The 18675-nt window shown below is 44.5% G+C and overlaps 1 protein-coding gene across 2 annotated transcripts in view; it reads right to left on the bottom strand.

Annotated features, from left to right (window-relative positions):
• Positions 1–18675, bottom strand: part of SYT9 (synaptotagmin 9) — a 181049-nt gene that overhangs the window by 37041 nt on the left and 125333 nt on the right. Inside the window, exons 4-6 of one of the 2 annotated variants that reach the window (XR_011495867.1) lie at positions 15392–15512; positions 13777–13948; positions 11537–11661 (exon numbers count right to left, since the gene is read on the bottom strand). Coding sequence is in view for 1 of the 2 variants with exons in the window: in XM_014861207.3 (XP_014716693.1) it covers positions 11537–11666; positions 13777–13948; positions 15392–15512 (423 nt within the window). In the remaining variant the exon portion in view is untranslated. Of the gene's footprint in view, positions 1–11536; positions 11667–13776; positions 13949–15391; positions 15513–18675 lie in introns of both variants that reach the window. The other variant, XM_014861207.3, reaches the window with a different exon arrangement.

Raw genomic sequence — 18675 nt, 5'->3', positions numbered from 1 at the left:
GATACAATCTTCCATAGCCAAGGGGCCTTGGTTGTCAACTTGTTCTTGGACCTTGTGTGCTGAAGTGAGTCCAACTCCTGCACCCTTCACCTCCACCACCAGGTTGACCCGTCTGCCCAGTTGGGATACTGTTTGGATACTATCTCTATCCTAAAAGTTTGCCATGAGGAGCTCTGCCATCATTCTCTCCAACACCAGAAGCCCACCTGATGCTGCCTGGCTCTCAGTTCCCTTGTTGGAGGCTGGATCTGTGGCCACAGTCACTGTCACTGGAGGGCCCTACTCTCTATCCCTGTATAGAAGCTTCCAGAACTAGGATGGAAACACCAGGTGCTCAGCCTTGATATCTTGATTATGGAATCTGGGCCTCTCTGCAGCTAGGGCAGTTCCTCCACGTCCATCTTCCCCTCATGGGTAGGTGCCACCTGTTTTAATCCAGCCATGTTTCTTGATGTGACCCTGACTCTAGTCAAGAAGGAGAGAGAAAGCAGACAAGGCCCAACCAAAAGCACTCTGTTTGGATCCACATCCCCCTTCAGAGACTTCATTAAACATGAATAACAGAAAGGAAAATACAGAATGTTTACGTTGTTTAATTTTAGTCAATCTTAATCCCTCCAGATGGCATTTGCTTTCTTGATTGGTTTTATGATCTTTTTCTAATAAACTTTTTCAATATGGACACTTACTAACACTAGGTATGGTATTTAAGCACGTTCCACTCGGGTCCGCAGCTACATAGGAAAAAACCACACCTTTCTCTCTCTGCTCCTCTTCCTAACTGCTTCTCCTTTTGATAATCTGAGCACAACTCATGTAGTACACCCTACACCTGAAAGTTAAGACTGCATTATGTAATTGCTCAGATTTGCAAAGCCCCTGGCTTTTTAGAAACCCCCTTTTCCTTATTTTTAAGCATTTCAATGATCAATGTCATCACATTTCATGTTCTGAACTTTATTTAAAATAGGGGAAAATATATAATTCTACCACTACTGATTACAGACTTTAAATGTACAACTGAGCTTTAGTTTATAAACAAAAATAAAATAAATAAGCATTGGGTCAAAAGATAACGTTAGAGTTGCTAATATACTGTTATTCAAAGAGTATAGATTTTCATATTCATTCTAAACAAATGAATTGCAGTACGTGATAGGAGAGGTTGATGGGGAAGGACAGTCATGTGACTGATCTTCACTCCTGAGGACCTGTGCCTGTATCGACCTAAGGGAGCCATCATAAGACAGAGAGCTGCCCATGGCTCCTTCAAGTCCATGTCGGATTTGAATTTCCCTTTGGCAAATAAGATATACATGCAAAAGGAAAGCAGTTTTTTCCCTAACTTTATACAGTATTTGCGTGTCATTAAGAGCAGAGAGTCTCTCTTTTGGCCATAACTGTTTGAACACATGAGCTAAGTAACCAAACATTGATAACACTTCATTAGGAAAACTTTATTGAATGTCTACCACGTGCCATGTACATAATTAGGTATTGGACATACCATAGTGAGCAAGACAGAAGAGTTGATTTCATGGCAACTTTGGGAATGATTCTCTTCACTCCAAGGGAACATCAGTTGGGACAACAGTGGGTATTTACCTGTGCCTAGATAAGATATTTTCTGTTTCAAGCAACAGAACTCCTACCCCATATTGCTTACATAACAAAGGGAATTTACAGGCTTACATATTCACAAAGGCCAGAGGTAACACTATGTTTGGGAAAGGCTTGATCCAGTAGCTCAAACATATGATCTCTATTCTGCTACCCATGGGCTTGTCCTCACCCTAAGCCTGGCTCCTCTAGAGGTCACAGGGCACAGCTGCTCCTGGGGTATATGCTTCTTTGTTTGCATCTGTAGAGGATCAGAGTTTGCCACCCCAAAATTGTCTCTTTGGCTTGATTATTTTTAAGTAAAAATACTCAGGAAGAAATATGACCTTCTCCTAACTGCCTAAAAGGATTTAAGGTAGAAGGCCAGCTTCAGGAGGGAACTGATACCATAAATAACTATAGTATAATATGAACCAGATGTGGTAGACAGAGAGAAATCTAGCAAGGCCCATTTGATCAAAGTCCTCTCCATGTCTCATTGTCTTTGCAAGGCATTGCAAATAGTTGTTTAACAAACATTTGCTTTTCCATCTCCATGTGAATTGCCTTTGAAGTCTCAAACCACTACTCCCAACACCTTCCTTTGTATTTAGCTGAAGATGTTATTTAAGGTGGTGGCTTTGGCCATTTTGGCAAGCTACTCAGTTTTCCTGGCTTTCTCTCATTTATGCACACTATTAAATTTGTTTGATTTTGTTCTGTTAATCTGTCTTATGTCAATTTAATTCTTAGACCAGCCAGAAGAACCTACAGGGCACAGGAATATTTCTTCTTCCCCTACATATAGAACAGGAAAGAGACAGCATGAAGCCAGGTACCTGAGGGTTACTGTAGATCTTCAATAAGAACAGGATTGCCTTTTGACCTTGTTCCCAGCACAGACATAGATGAATCTTGTCAATTTGCTGTTTTCTTGTTTAACTTAAGGGGTGACTCGGGTGTCAAGGATTTATGAGTTTGTTTTGTAGAAGAAAGAGAATGCCTTCAGAGAGGTCACAATCACCAGGTGGCCAGCTCTCAGTAGTTGTTGAAGCCCAGAAGTCAGACTGCCCAAGAGCTTATCGGGAGGAGCACCCCTTTGTTTCTCTGAAGCTGTTCCTGCCATGCCCCTTAGCTCTATAAAACCCCCTGCTTTCTGTTCTTGGGGAGGCAGATTTGAGCAAACCCAGGCTCCTGCCTTCTTGTTTTGGCCAATTCAAATAAATCTTTCTCCATCTCCAAGCACCAACGATGGAGTGTTTGGCTTGCTGTGCATCGGGCACATGAACTGGGGATTAAGAGGTTCAATATCAAGCATCTTTGTCCAAGCATTTCCACCAAATGTTCTATACCACTCTCTTGACTGAATCAGTATATGCAGTGCTAATCCCCACAGTTGGCTTGATTGGTTTAGCCTGGGACTAGGTCTTAGTCCCATTACTGGAGCCAAGGATGGAACCAGGCTTCTCAGAATCCCCAATCAGGAGTCAGGGACATCAGAAAGGGGGATTGATGCTGGGGAGGCAAGTAACAAACATTCACATTGTCTGTGTGGTACCTGTAGTGCTTGGCAGGATCCCTGCGACCTCTCCTCCTGCCTTTTGTTCTTGGGGTGTGAGAACTAATGTCATCTACCTCAACACAGCCAGCTGTCTACAGAATGCATTGTATGTTAACTTGACTTTACTAGTCTATTGTCTTCATTAACATTCTGGAGACACTTGCCAAGACACATAAAAGTTGCAAATAACATTATTGTTCATTACAGGAACTTCCCAACAGACCATCAACTCTTCCTTAGAAAGCATCAATAAACAGTTTATACTCCAAACTCTTTGAATCCTGATCTCAAAATCCTCACCTTGCTGTGTCCACCTCAACTATTATATCAGGATCTTTACTCAAGCCTAACCAAGCTCCCCCATCCCCTGTCTTGTCCCCTTTGTCACACTGAAAGAAGCACATTAAACCATACTTCAAAATCTCAGTAAATCAGATCTTGCTCTTTCCCTTCGATTACCAGGCAAGCAATAAACTCAGCTTTGTCTTATCAACAGGTTGTTCTGGTGATATTTGGGAGGCAGCATTCAACAGGCATATCTCCTGAAAGACTCATTTCCAGGAGCAGTGGCCATCCTGATGTTCTCTGTCCTTTGCCAGCATATTCTACCCTTGCTCCAGGCCCCTTAACCCAGGAAGTATTCTCCTCCCTCAGATATCACGTGGGTGCAGTCCTTTCAGAGGCTGGCATAAACCATTCTAGTTCATTTCATCTGGGGGGAAGAATTGGCCCATCAACTCATTGTAATAGCAGTCACCTATGAATGCCATTCCTGGAGATGCAGATTGCTGAAGGCTCAAGCCCACTGTTAACCACTTTCTTATTTAATTACTATTCAAGTGTGCAGCAGGAAGGCTCCAGGGCAAGGACTGCTGGGGCAAGGTCATACGTGAATGAGGGGAGTCAAGATGCAGTTGACTTTCTGTTCAGGGAGAAATGTTATTTTCTATCACATTACCCTCATCTTTCATACCTCCAGTGTTTACCCTAATGCTTCCATGTTTTGTATGATTATTATCTCTACAGACCTTTGGAGAGTCACTGGTTTTCTATCCCAGCTGAAGATGAGAAAATGCTTAGTATCCTTTTTTTTATACAGATAATTCAATACAAAAGAGAAGACTTGCTTGGGAAATACCAATGCTTTTGGCTTTGTTTGCTGACCATTCCCTCCACCAGCTGGAAACACTATGCCCCATTAACACTAACCATGTCTATTTGTCCAAACTGCAATCTGGCCACTTACATCAACTGGCAGAGATTCTAAGAGGTTTGTTAATATTTTTCAGATCCCAAACACGTAGCACATTCTTATGTTTTTTGCAATCAGTTTTGTTTCAGTGGCCCTGCAGGTGTTTATGGATACTGGCATGCTAAATTCCACCAATAAAAATAATTTATTTTTTGGAAAAAAACAATTATATAAGTCCTTTATTTTGTCCAAAAAATACTTTCTCACTATTTTTCTGTTTTTCATCTTTAAAGGTAGATGGAGCAAATCATTACATTGTGTAAAACTACTGCTAAAATGTTTTCCTGTTGAGAAAAGCCAACTTGTAGACTAACGTCCTTATCACCTCCTGTTCAGTTCTCATTCAGGGTGCAGGAGTCTGTCATTCGCCATAGGGATCTCTGTGGCATTTCTACTTCCTCTATCTCTTATGAAAGAAGAAAATGAAGTACTCTAGGACCTGGCCACCCATATCAGCTCGAGAGGGACCTTCATGATTTACCAAGGTGCCTCAGTTACTGTTCTGAAAATTTCTCAGCTGCACTCAAAATGCAAAGCCATATCATCAGATGGCAGTTCATGAGAAAAGTAGGGGACTGGAATTGGCCACCCCAAGATATGTCTCTTTGGCATGAGGATTATTTTGGGCTGGTTACTTTTTAAAAACTGCAGACAGGAAAGAAACTCTGAAAAGTAGAATTTATTTACCCTTTGTTGAGAGACATTTACATTTGTAAAGGAAATCTCCATCTGTAAAGGTGTCTCCCTCTCTGTACCAGGAAGAAGTGGGGATGACCTTATCTCTAGAAACTCTTAATCAATGCAGAAGGCAAGGACTCAAATCTGCATAATAACCTGACTCTTGTTTACTGTACTTGTCTGGTAAACTCCCATAACTGACTCCCCCCACCCCCAACATCCTCCTTTGTCTTTAGCTGAAGATGATATTTAAGGTGGTGGCTTCAGCCATTTTGGCGAGTTGCTCACTTTGCCTGAGCCTCTCCCATGTATACATGTTATAAAGCTTTGTTTAATTTTCTTCTGTTATTCTGTCTCATGTGAATTTAATTCGTTGTTTGGCCAGAGGACCCAGAGTGGGTAGAGGAATTGTCTTCCTCCCCTACAGTACCAAGGGAGGAGGTGACTTCTTCTCACGTCCTTCTAAACGGAGAAAAGGTAATCAAAACTTAGAACTTAATAAGGACCATCTCCACTTGAAGAGCCTACTGCAAATTCAGTCTCCATAACTTTTACATCTTGCCCTGAACTGACTTCTACTTTAGATTTCATTGAATGGAGAATTGTGGAACTTTAGAACTAAAGGAACCCAACCGTTTTCATTATATATCTCATTCCATTCATTCTTTCATCCATTCATCAAATACTAATTCAATATCTATGTAACAGGGATAGTATTTCCATTTTCTATAAATTGTGTTGTTCCATGCAATGAATCAATGCCATATATTCCTGCAAGCTGTTAAAAAAAGAAACAGGCCCAAAATGGAGTCACTCGTGCTAAACCCATTTCACCAAACCTAACTCAACTGCAGCTTCAGCTTCTTCTAGGAATGTCATCTTAACCAGTCAGTCTGGAATTACCTGGTCAGACTAGTGAGGAAATCCTGATAGACCCCTGCTGTCCCCCAATGGATGGTGACTGTGCCTGAAGCAATCCACTCTTTGCCAATAACTTCTTGTCCCGCCTCCTTCTGCCTATAAAACTCTTCCATTTTGTACAGCTCCTTGGAATTCTGTTTGCTAGATGGGATGCTGCCTGATTCATGAATCATTGAATAAAGCCAATTAGATCTTTAAAATTATTTAGTTGAATTTTATTTTTTAACAAAGCCAAGGGCAAATAACACAAGGTCAATGATCAGCTAGGCCCTCATAAAACAAGAGTCTCCAAGCCAGGCCTTGTCAAGAGAAAAGAGACACATCTAAATTCCAAATGCTCCCTTTACATGTTGAGAGGAGACCTCGGATATCTGAACATAAGGTGTAGGTAGAGAGGAATCATGTTCTTGATATAAATGAAGTTTCCACCAGCTGGCGAGAGAAGGTAGAGAGGCTTTGGCAGAAGAGATAGGGAGAGAGGAGGAGGAAAGGATCTGATGTGAGGTCCTGGCTTTACCCCTCAGGCTTGAAACTCTGTGTTTCAGATGGACTGAGGAGGAAGGTGAAGGCGTATGTGGCCCCTGAGCCAACATGAGGCTAGAGGAACAATGTTGAAATGGTGACATAACTCTACAGGCATGAAGAGGGTGCCTGTAACGGCATCGAGTTTCCTGCAGCTTCCACGTGTCCCTGAATGCTTGGAGGATGTGGAAAAGAGGTGACAGTATTGGCTAACAGGATTTCAGGAGGGTTCTAGCAAGTGGAGAAGTAACCCTGAACAAGGGGCTGCAAAGAAAACCTCCTAGGCCAGGTATTCAACAGGAGGTGCTGCCAGACCTCAGAGATCCACAGGGCCACAGAGATCCAAGAGCCAAAGTGGGGCCTGGTCAGCCTGAAAGGGGGCCAAGCTCTTGAAGAGCATTCCTCTTGCCTGCCTTGTGCTGAGAAGAGAGGCCACAAGTTACACCAGCCCAGATCCTCAGCAGCACAGGCAGTGATGGAGGCATCTGATGGCCAAAGACAAGCAGGACAACATGCCCAGTCAGATGAAAGCAAATAGATCACTCCCTGCCACCAGGGCCTTTGCACTTCCCTGCACCTAGATGCCAGCTTGGGAAGGAAGAAGGAGAGAGGAGGCCTCTGGAAGAAAGGAAATAGTTCTAGCAGGGAATTAGAATGTTACATTTGACTGAATATTTACATCAAAGAGACTGAGATGACCTGGAAAAGACTGAGCAACATTAATTAGCAAGATCAGGTTTATTTTTTTTCCCTTCCTGTTCCTTACCAGGATGGTACTCATTTTAGATCATAAAGAAATTTATATTTTCTTGCACTATTTTAAAGTACGTTACACATTTCTTGTTCTTTCAGTTTCCACCCAGAACAAACATTTTGTTCTCTGAAACACTGAGCCATTCTGTTGGACTATGAGTGGGGGGAGCATGTTACAACATGGAGATGCTGTGACAGCATGTGGTCCTCCATGTACTGACTACTCGTCTCCTTCATGGCTACCCCAGGTTTATTATGCTCAATTCAGTGACCCCATGCTTGAGCCATGCCTTCAGAAGGCAAAGCATGTGATCACTGGCCTCACTTCACTCCATACTGACCTGACAGGGACTGGAGTTCATGGTATTGCCAAAGATCTGCAATCTGGGGTGCCTATGGGCAACTCAAGTATCTCCTGCTTGCTGAGTGGTAGCACTTCCAAGGGCTTTTCCCCAACCTATGCCTCAGTCCACATATTGTTTTTGTTTTCTTAGATTTTTTCTTAGTTTCCTTTTCTGCTGGTCTGGCTCTCATTGGAACCCAAGCCCTGCAATGCACCAAACTCCCTATTTGCAACTGGATCTGCTTGGCTTTTGCCAGTCACCCCTCCCCTTTATGGGGAATCACTCTTATTTCCTAAATCTGTTGTAAATAACAATTTGCCTAGAGTGCTAGAGCCTCCGACTCCCTCAATTCAAAATCTGGGTAGCAGTCAGGTTTGCGTGTGTCAATTTCCCCGTCCTGCCAGGACCCTTCTCAGAAAGTCTACTCCCAACACTCCTGCTGGAGTGGGCACCGGCTCACATTTCCATGACCCCTGACCTACAGTGAACTGGACTGGGGTGGACACCTAACTCAACCTGGGCAATTAGATGCTTTCTCCCGGGAATGTGTGGACCTCGAAGACTCCAAGTAGCCTCTGCTAGGCACTTGATGGATAATACCCAAGCCGGTTTGAAGGGCCTGCTGGTGTAACTCCCAGCTGAGTCTGGGTAACTGACATGTGCTCTAGTTCTACAGCTCTAAGTTTACACCCTTTAGGAGGTAGAAGGTGGCAGATGAGGACTCTGTTCATGCCAGGTGTACCGTGCCACACCTGCCTCCTAGTTATGCTGGGAATTGTATAACCCTTAGTTGCAGGGGGTATCAGGTGCAATGAGGTGGTCCCAGCAGACCGGCAGACTAGCTGGGTGCAGAATCCTGTTATCCTTATACATACATGTAGAAAAGGCTGAGCTTAGAGAGAGGAAGACCTATCCACACCTGAGCACCCCTCGAGCAGGACTTTGGGGCTTAGAATCGTTCACCTTTGTCAGTAATGATAATGTTGCTGATCTTCACCAAATATGCTGATGGGATTTTCTGTCTTATATCTCTGTTAGAGAAGTAAATTTCATTCCAGCAAATGGCGTCTGTGTCTGGTCTTCCCATCAAACGAAGATTACTGCTTGTTAATACAGAGGATATGCAGCACTACACAGGGATGTAATGAAAACCTGGAACTATTTCTATTATTCTCCCTGGGGCTCCTGATGTAGGTCAGCTCACACACAAGAGGGTGGGAAAGGTGCTGCGATATGGCCAGGCCAGCACCATCTTCTCTTGGATATATGGAGGAAGGGGCTGTGGTCGGAGCCCTGAGAGCTCCATCATCTCCTGAGGCCCCCTGGCGGGGATGCTCCTGTTCCCAAGTCCCAGGAGGCCCGCTCTGATGGTGTTTATCCAGCTACCCAAGCCTTTGACATCATAGAGAGTAAAGGGAGCCATATTGGCTGACCTTTGAGTGTGCAGTGAAGCCATCCAAATACCTGAGAGAGAAACGGGTTTTTTGAACTCATTGGCTTTGAAGACTCCATCTGCCACCTGCCCTGGCAAGGTCAGGGTGTGTTGGATGCAGCCCCGAGCAGGCTGCCAGATCTCTGCAGGGCTCAGGGTTCAGTCCTAACCTGGTCCCTCAGCCCCCAGCAGTGAAGAGTTTCTGCCAGGCCAGCCTCTCTTCATCCTGAATCCTAACTATCACATATCCTCTCCCCTCCCCTCCTCATTCATTCATACACACGTGCGTATGTACACACACACACACACACAGACTTATTGACAACACTGGGACTTAATTTGCTGTTTTTGTCTTAAAGAAGAAACTTTAAAGGTTCATAGAGCATATAAGAGCAACTTATCTTTAAGGCCAGGGAAGAAAGGAGAAGGAACAGAATTTAATATGTGCATCTATGTCCTTGCCCATTTCCGGTGTCCTGAGAAGCAGAGAGCTTTGACACCCCGACACTCCAGATTACAAATAAGAATTAGAGTCAGCAGTGACTTACAAGGGTGCAAAAAGTCTATTACAACTGCTCCAACTGCCACTGCTAGTGACAGGCTCACACAATTTAACGAGCCCACAGACAGACTCCTCTCAGAATTCCACCAGGAGCTGAAGAAGTGAGATGCAGTGCAGTCAGCATTAGTCCCCCCCGCTACTTCTCAGGTGGTTCACAGGGTCTCCCTTAGGGATTAATTTTGAGTCCAGGAAAGAAAGAGTCAGCTTCTCTGGCCCAGGGGCAGAAGTGGCCTCAGGGAGCTGCAAATTAGGGGGCCCTAGGCTCTTCTTGAATACACCCAGAGGCCCTGAAACTTAGAATCAGTTCATACACCTTGCCCTGCTCTTCTCCCTCCAGCACTCTCTCCAACAAAGGAAGACTGCCCCTTCGTCGCCAGGCCCGGGTGTGGGGCCTCTCTCCCTCTCTACAGCTGCCCCGCATGTTCACTTCAACCAGACTCACCTGACTGTCAGTGGCAGCAGAACCCACATTGGGCAGGGCTCTAGCCTTGGCCTCTCAGAATGGCTTTGCAGGGAGCAGAGCTGCCTGCACTGGGAGAACATGGAAAGTCCTCTGCCTGGAACCCATGCTCCCCAGTGACCCTGTTTCCAGGAGCTCAGTTCTCTTCACTTATGCAAAGCAGAAGGAAGAAATGCTTCACAGACAATCTCACCTAAGCGTGATAGACACCTCCCTCCATGTGCTCCTGTAGCACTTGATATAGATGACAATACTTATGATTGTGCACTTAAATGATTAATTTATATACCACCTTCTGTCTCTCTTATGGTCTACAAGCTCTTCAATGGAAGAGATGGTTTCTTATTCACATCTGTATTTTCTGCACTTAATATGGCATTTGACCGTCAGAAATATTACTTAGTAAACACAATTTGTTTTTCGAGAGAATGAGTTAGTAAATAAATGAGTGAGTCAATGAGCAAAGATGAACGGGGGAAGAATAAATGAGAAGTAAATAATGGAGGAGTGAGTGAATGAATGAGGATGTGAGAGGCAGAATGATGGCCCATTGCCTCCAGGTAACCACTCTCCTCTTCTTCCTTGAAAACAAAACCCTGGTTTTTAGTTGGGCACATTTCCACCTAACAAAAAGAATATATTCTTTACACATGTCTGTGTGACTAAGTCAAATGTAAGTAGCAGTGTTGCATGAGACATCAAGGAAAATCCTTAAAAAAGGAATGTGTGTACTTTTGGTTCTTGCCCCTTTCTACCTTTCTATGGCCTGGAAGATGTGTGATGGCTGGAGGTTTGCAGCCATGTTGTACAACAAGGTGACCTCACAAAAAAGCCACACTGGGTCAGTAAAGCAGAAAGATAGAAGAAATCTAGGTCTCTGTGGATCACAGAGTCACTATAACACCCTAGACTACCTTCCGCTGGAACTTTTTTATGTCGGAGAGAAATATTTCCATTTCATTTGTTGTTTCATGGTTTGTTGTTTTTAGGATTTCTATCATATGTAGCTGAATCTGATACTAATAAACTTGCCCAGAATCATAGGTTAATGCTAGACCCAGTCCTAGAATCCAGGCCTCCTCTCTCCCAGTCTCGAGTTCTTTCTGATGCCAGGCATAAGTCATTATATGGTGGCCTGAAACTCCACACTCACCCAGATGCCCAACAAATGTCAACCCAAGCCCTAACACAGAATCAGAGAATCTTGATCATTTTTAAAGACCACCAAAGTGAGGGATGATCTTTGATCAATGTTCAAAACCTACCACACTCGTGGGCATTACAGAATCAACCTCAGATTGAATATAATTCCCAACAGCCCTAGGAAATTCAACCAGAGAAGCCCAACTATGACCGTAGACCCTGTTAACTTGCATTTGTGGTAGCCCCTGCTTTTGAACAGTAAAGTACTTATTCTTCCACAAAGTGAAGCATGTGGGGGTCGAGTCTTACCTCCACCAAGGAATGCCAGTGCGCAATGGGTTTCCGAGGATATGATAACATTTCACTCCAGTGGTCTCTGCCCAGCCTCTCAGCTTCGTTGCCTACTTGACACACGCCGATGATCTCATTGTGACCTACACTGTGAAAATGGCCCACAATAGTTTTTTCTTAAAATTTTGGTATGTAAGAGCAAGAACTACTCAGTTAAACTAACAGAGGAATTATGGAAGGGGTGGTTCTTTTCATTCCCTAATTTAAAATACAGGCCAAGCTTAACAGACAATAGTACTTGGGACCCAATATTATACTCAGTGGCACAAAGAGGAAGAACAGAGTTTGGCCCTCACACACCTCAGCTTTCGTAACACTGGCATAACTTAGCTTGTTCCCGAGAACTCTATGTTCAAAGACCTCCTTGATGCATGCTAAGGATGCCACCTCTGGTTCTAGAACTAGGTTGATCTCCAAGTCTTCAAATGCATGCAGTGAAAAGGAGGCCATCTGAAAGGAGTTTCTTGCAATAAGGCCTGCTCAAATTCTTGCAAGAGGCAACCAAGTACAGGTAAGGGAGAAGCTCTGTGTCTGACAGTTATGGTTTTGGGCTCATAAAGAGGGTAGAGTGGAGACAGCTCCTGGGTCTTCTTGCAACTCCTCTCTTCACAGAACATGTTTTTTATGCTCTTTCCTCTTTTCCAAGCCCAACTTTGCTACTTATAAGCAACTTGACTTCCCCACTGTAGAAAGATACTTAGCTCCTTTAACCTCAGAGCTAATATTTCTGAAACATTTCCTGGGTAGGCCCCTACCTTGGTCAAATTATTTTTCCTTAGCAGTTTTTAGTTACAAATCCTTTGCATAACTAGAATGATACGGCTCATCTTTCAACTCTTTGGGATTCAAACTCATAGACTTTCTCTCTTTCTTTTTCTTTCCTGTGAAGATGAGTGATTTTTCTCCTGTTTGTGTGCAGGGAGTAAGGGGGAGACAAGGGTGGGGAAGTAGTGTGAAGGATATTTGAGTTATGCACATTAAAATCAGTTGCTTGCAGATGCCCCATGAATTCTGCCATGGATTTTTCCAGGCCAGATTCATGAGTTTACTGAGAATTAAATTGAAGCAGAGCTCACATAATCAGATTTGTTGATGCGGGAAACTTGGCAATAGCTTGAAAAATGCTGGCCTAGCCTTCCACGGTTGGTGGGCAATGTCCCCTTCTGTGGCCTGACACTATTGGTGTTGTGTGTCAACCAGAGGAGACAGGATGAGGTCTACTGCCTAGCATGGGCTGTCACACCCATGGGCAGCTGAGCCAACCCATGTGCTCCCTGGGTTGGAATACGGTTATGCTTCCCCCAGGCATAAGGGCACTGAAGCTGCCTTACTGACATTTCAGGGGTATGTGGGAAAATTTTTAGCTACAAATAATATTTGTGAGATTATAGCAGAAGTCAGAATGATTTTTTTAATAATTGTGCCTAGACCACGTGGGAGGTTCCCAATTAAAAACATACTTTGCATTTCAGTCTAATGACTGGTTTAACATGTATAATTCCCTGTTGGTACTTGCTTTGCATATTAAAATAACTGTTTTTCAAATCTGTCCTTTAAATACACAATTGGCTACAATGAAGGCTATAAATATCTCTTCTGTGCTGTATTAATTAGAAAGTCGAGCATCTTATACATTTTAATGTACCCTGTCATCCATACTGATTCTAGCGTTTTCAAGAGAACATTTCTGTGTTTGCTTTCAGATTGAAGTGGATGGAAATGATCTTTATTAAACACATTGCGAGAAGGAAAAAAAGGATGAAGTTATGTATTTAGAAATGTTGATGGTCTGGCTAAAGTAATCATTCTGCTGTTTTGAGTGGAATCTTTCCAGTGAAGGCCAGGCAGGATTGCTCAAGAGAGAAGACTGAGTCCTGTGGGGCCACAATTCTCCAAGCTGAGATCTAGGGGGCATGCAGGGATGGAGAGGGTAGACGTGGGGGAGGGTGGAGGATGAGAGAGAAGTAAGAAAGGGGGAGGAAAGAATGGGAAAACTGAGAGGCACTTTGGTAATCTGACTCTACAGTGTGGTTTGGAAAATAGTGACTCCTTGTCAATCTGCCTTCCACGTGCTGCTCATTCGACTCATTTCCTGCAGCTTGGGACACCAGGTAAGCACTTGTGGCTGCACTCCCCCTCTGCCCTCCCTGCCCTGGGCACAGCAGACTTGCACTGAGAAAGAGCTCCAGGAATCTCACCGGTCGTAGTCCATGACCGCTATGGACAAGTGGATTTGGTCAATGTTCTCAGGAGGGACGTCAAAGACTATGGCTTCGTTGTAAACAGGATTCAGAGTGTTCCTCTTGGTGGATGTTTTCCTCTTCTTCAGTCGTCTGCCATCACACATCAGTGAGACTTTCACGTAGGGATCTGTACAAACCGTGACAAGCAGGGGTACTGTGAGGATACGTGGAGATTTAGGCCAGTAGTTTTGTCATTGTGGAGTTTCATAGACTATGGTATGCAGGAATCTTTCACCTGCCTGCAGACTGGAGTTTGAGAAGTTTAATTAATATGATGCCTGGGCAGTGATTAGAGTTAGGATAATTAAGTCATTCATTCAAGAAAAAGTATACGACACTGTCTTCTCAAAATGTGTGGAATTTAAAAATAGTGTGAAAACATCTGTTACCGAATTAGAAAATGCCCCAGCTAGAATTCAAGACCCACCTGGCTGCGACAGGACGAGAAATGCAAAGGCTTTTCCAAGGCCTGGGGAAATGGGCTGCAGGTCCCGACTCTGAGACACCCCAGGGAATCTCTTCCTAAAGATCTGGGCTTTAGGAAAAGGAGAAGCTGAATTCCCAGAGGACAGGGAGAAGTTGGGGGGATAGATTTCCTTAAGTGCAGGGACCTTGAGCCCCCAGGGAGAGAAAGGACACAGGCTTGCTTGTGGTGCCACGCTGGGATGCGGTGACAGGTGACAAGGCTGGTCTCTGCTTCACGTGGCACCTTCCTGGTTCCACCTCACTATCCTCCTGCTCCATGGGGAGTTCCCCTTCTCTCTTCGCCTCCATAACCATGTGTTGTCCTGATTCCTGCACACTGTCCAGGAGGGACTCAGAGGGCCAGAAGGGGCCACACTGTTTTTCTCTGCTTGGAAAAACACTGAGTACAGGAAGCAGAATACATTGCATCTGATGTCCTTTGATTTCAGTGACTAAGAGCCAGGGGACTGTGTGTTTTGTGATCACATTTTGGGAGCCTCTGCAGAGGTTACTTGTGAATTCGTATAGTAGGAACTGCATGTCAGGGCACGTTTTGTTAGGGATTACAACTTAACTGCACATGCTTGACTCACTGGAAAACACCAAACTGCCTAGTTCACTGACAGGTCTTTTATAAGGACATGGGATTCTTCAGTCTTCCACGAGCCTGAGATGGTGATTGCTTATATCTGAGGAAAGACCCAGTTAGACAAGCTCTATCAGCATGTGCACACTGTAGGTCCAGTTCCCAATTATGGTGCAGAAGATCTAAGAGCAAATAATGACGATAACAATGACAGCGAACATTAGGCAGCATTTAGCATGTGCCAGGCACTGTTCTTATGGCTTCATATGTTTTAACTCATTTAACCTTATAACCACTCAGTGAGCCAGATACTATTATTACCTTCATTTTACAGATGAGGAATCTGAAACCCAGAGAGGTTAAGCGGCTTGCCTAAGGTCATACAGCTAGTAGGTCTAGGACTGGGATTAAACCTAGGCATTTGGTTCCAGAGTCCGTGCACTTTATTACTATCCTAGAAACTTCATAAGGTACTACATTAGAACCATATGAGGAAGTCTGAATTTGACAATGTCCCACCTGATGCTCCTGTTATGTCCATTGCCTTTAAATTCCTTGCTTTTATAATGGTAATGGTCAGCCTGCCAGCCGTTGGAAGATAGCAGAGGGAAAACATCAGCTCTCCAAGATCCACATTGTCCTGTTGAGAAAGCACAAACTGACATGTTAGGAAGTGTCTCCAGCCCAGTGCGCCTAAGGATCAGCTGCAGGGCAGCACTGGAAGGACGGCAACACTCCTTTTGTTCACCTGGCGAGTCCTGGTGTCTCTCCCCTTCCTGTCAGTCACACGGAGAAGGATTAATTCCTGCACTTCGGGAGCCCCTCACCCTAAGGAAGCAGAGCCCATTTTTAGATAGCAAAGCTGTGGAGGGTGACCAGGGCTCTCCCACCCTCTATCCAGCCACTCGCAGCCTGGCACAGCCTCACACAGGTCCCTGTAGCCCAGAACACAGCCCTCAGAGCAGATGCCCCAAGTTTGCTACAATACCCTGCACACTCTTGCAAACCTGCCCCCCAACACTCACACAACCCTCCACCTGCCAAGGCACTGCACACAACCTGGTCAGACACCTGTGCAGACTAGCACATGGCTCCCCTGGACCCTGGAAACACCCAGTCTCCACGTGGCTCTGGACAAGGATGCTGCAGGAGCCTGGGAGAGGCAGCCCCTGATGCCACACATCCACGGACCTGGACATACCTGAATATGTGCGTGGCCCTACCAAGCCTTGGACAGGGACCCAAGAAGTCTCCACGCAGGGAGAGATGGGTGGGGACCCAGTTCCCGAAGACCCCCTACTGCCGCCCCAGGCCCTCCCACTTTGCCGCAGCTCTTGTTTTCTCTTGGTGTGTCTCTAAGGAGCCCCCATTTCCCTCTGCTGGGGAAGACATCTCGGGCAATGTGCAGTCATTCAAATAGGTCAGAAGACATGATTTTCTTTCTCCTTTTTAGGCTAGTGAGTGTGTAAATAGAAAGGACAAAAAAAGCCAGTTCATTCAGTTTCAGTTTTTGAGCTACCTGAGGTTATTGAGCTGGGTACCTGTGTCTAATTAATACAGTTTCACACTGACAAAGCTCTGGGGAGTCCGTTTTTTGCCCTCAACATCCACAGCCTCCCCTCCCCTTCTCGATTCTCCAAGGATGCTTCTATTTTTGGAAGCACAGATTCAGCTCTGGAAGGTCACCTCGCCCAGCCTCCCTGCCTTGACCGCTTCTGCAGGAGGACGAGGAAAGGGAATCTGTTTGGTCGCTAAGGAGATGGATTGCTCTATCCTCGTGCGTCTCTTGCCTCGTGTAAATAAATGACCTCACTTTGCAGCCAGGCTCTGCTGGTTCCTGGAGCTCTGACCTCAAGAGACCCAGGTGGCTGGGTCTTTCCCTCCGGGGTGGAGGTCAAGGAGAGAGAAGAGAATTCTACAGGAGAGGGGATGTCACAGGGGGCAGGCGCTGAAGTGCTTTGTGCTGTGGGTTCCCTGCTGCTCTCACTGAAGAGGGAGGATCTGACCCAGCTTCCTGCTGCTGGTAGAGGAGAAAGAGAAGCAACAGCTGGCCCCACAAATTATCCTTTCCCTTCCATACTCCCCGGCCTATTCGTTTGCCCGTTGACTTCTGTCTGCCATAAGCAGAAAGGCCCAGACACATATTCTTCCTCAGAGGCTTTTTCCTGAACTTAGCTTGCTCCTCCTCTCCTCTCATCCTACCCAGAAAATCTTGGTTTAACAAAGTAAAATAGGAAGAACAAAAATCATGCCTAAGAAGCTTCATCATCATTAATTCTTTAAGCACACAATTCCTGAGGGCCCACACTGCGTAAGCTCTGTAGGGTTCGAGATGTGAAGATGCATGCAGTCCACTTCCTGCCCTCAAAGCCAATGCACGTAATTGAATGTGATGTGTCAGGCTACTTTTATGCTAAGCGCATTTCTTTTTTCAACATGAACCCTGTTCACAAATATTTATACTATATGGCTGTTTGCTCATGAGTTAAAACTGAAAAAAAAAAAATCAAGCTTCAGACTCAATGATGTACACTAGGGCTAAAGTCTACATTTGTACTTAAAAAAAAAAAGGCAAAATAAAGAAATAATTATCGAAGAGAAAACACTTGGTTTGATTTCCCCCTGCTTTAAAAAGAAATCATTTAAAATTTTCTAAATTATGAAAGTAAAAATGATAAAATTCAAATACAGAAAATTTTAAGTAAAACAGTAAAAGACTTCCTTTTCTCATGTACATACCACCTATGTCACTCTTTTCTCTAGAGTAACACAGTGAATAATCATCCAGATTTTTCTTTTCATTCATCGATCATTCACTTATTCTTTTAACATTTGTTGTTGTAGTGGTTGTGTTGAGCACTGCTCTTTTCCAGATGCTGGGAGCTGATTTTGCAATGGTGAACCACAGATATGGTCCCTTGAGGAGAGATGGGCCTGGTGGGATAAGGAACAGGGGTTCATGGCACCTAATGCTAACTGCTTTCTCCCCATCTGCTGATGCCGATTTGGGGTCAAGAACTTGTAGATCCTGATGTTTGTAAACACTCCCTTAAATCAGTAGTTCTCAGCTAGGACCAATTTTGCTCCCCCAAGGGACATCTGACACTATCTGCAGAAATTTTTGATTGTCACAACTGGGGAGGCAGATGTGTTACTGACATCTAGTGGGTTGAGCATAGGGACATTGGCTAAACCTCCTATAGTGCACAGGGGAGCCCCTGACTGCAAAGAATTAGCTGGTCCAATGTGTCAAAAGTGCCAACGTTGACAAACTCTGCTTACACAGAAGTGCTTAGATTGTTAGAAAAAATTTTCCAGAATGCTGATAAAAGTCAAATATGAAAGGGTGGTGGAGTATTTGGCTGCTTTACCAGCTTGACAGGAATCAGATATGTAGAAGTGTCACTGGAAGCCGCGTGCCCTAGAGGGTACAAGGGGAAGGAAAATGTCACACAAAGAAATGCTTCATTTGCTCCTGCTTTGTGTGGCCAAGTTCAGTATTGTTGGCAAGACATATTGGGAATTTATAGCAAGCATCTGCAACTTCTCTACCAGCTAATCTGTAAACTCCTTCTACGATATGTTTGCCTGTAGTGGTCTATGATAGCTGTGGTTTTTTATCTAACTAGTACACTTTTGCATTCCTCTTCTTAGGTTCTTTTGGTGACTCTTTCCCAATTCCATGAAGTTCTAGAAGGGTTGCTAGAGGAATTCAGGCTGACAGAAATATTTGTGCCCCTGTCCACTGTGGTCTGTTTAGGGATGAGTACCTAACTCAAGCAGGGCAACTTAAAGACCCCCTT

Source organism: Equus asinus, chromosome 20 (genome assembly GCF_041296235.1).
Source record: "Equus asinus isolate D_3611 breed Donkey chromosome 20, EquAss-T2T_v2, whole genome shotgun sequence".
Taxonomy (NCBI): Eukaryota; Metazoa; Chordata; class Mammalia; order Perissodactyla; family Equidae; genus Equus; species Equus asinus.
Note: the sequence above shows the minus strand (reverse complement) of the source record. Positions and strands in the feature narration are given on the sequence as shown.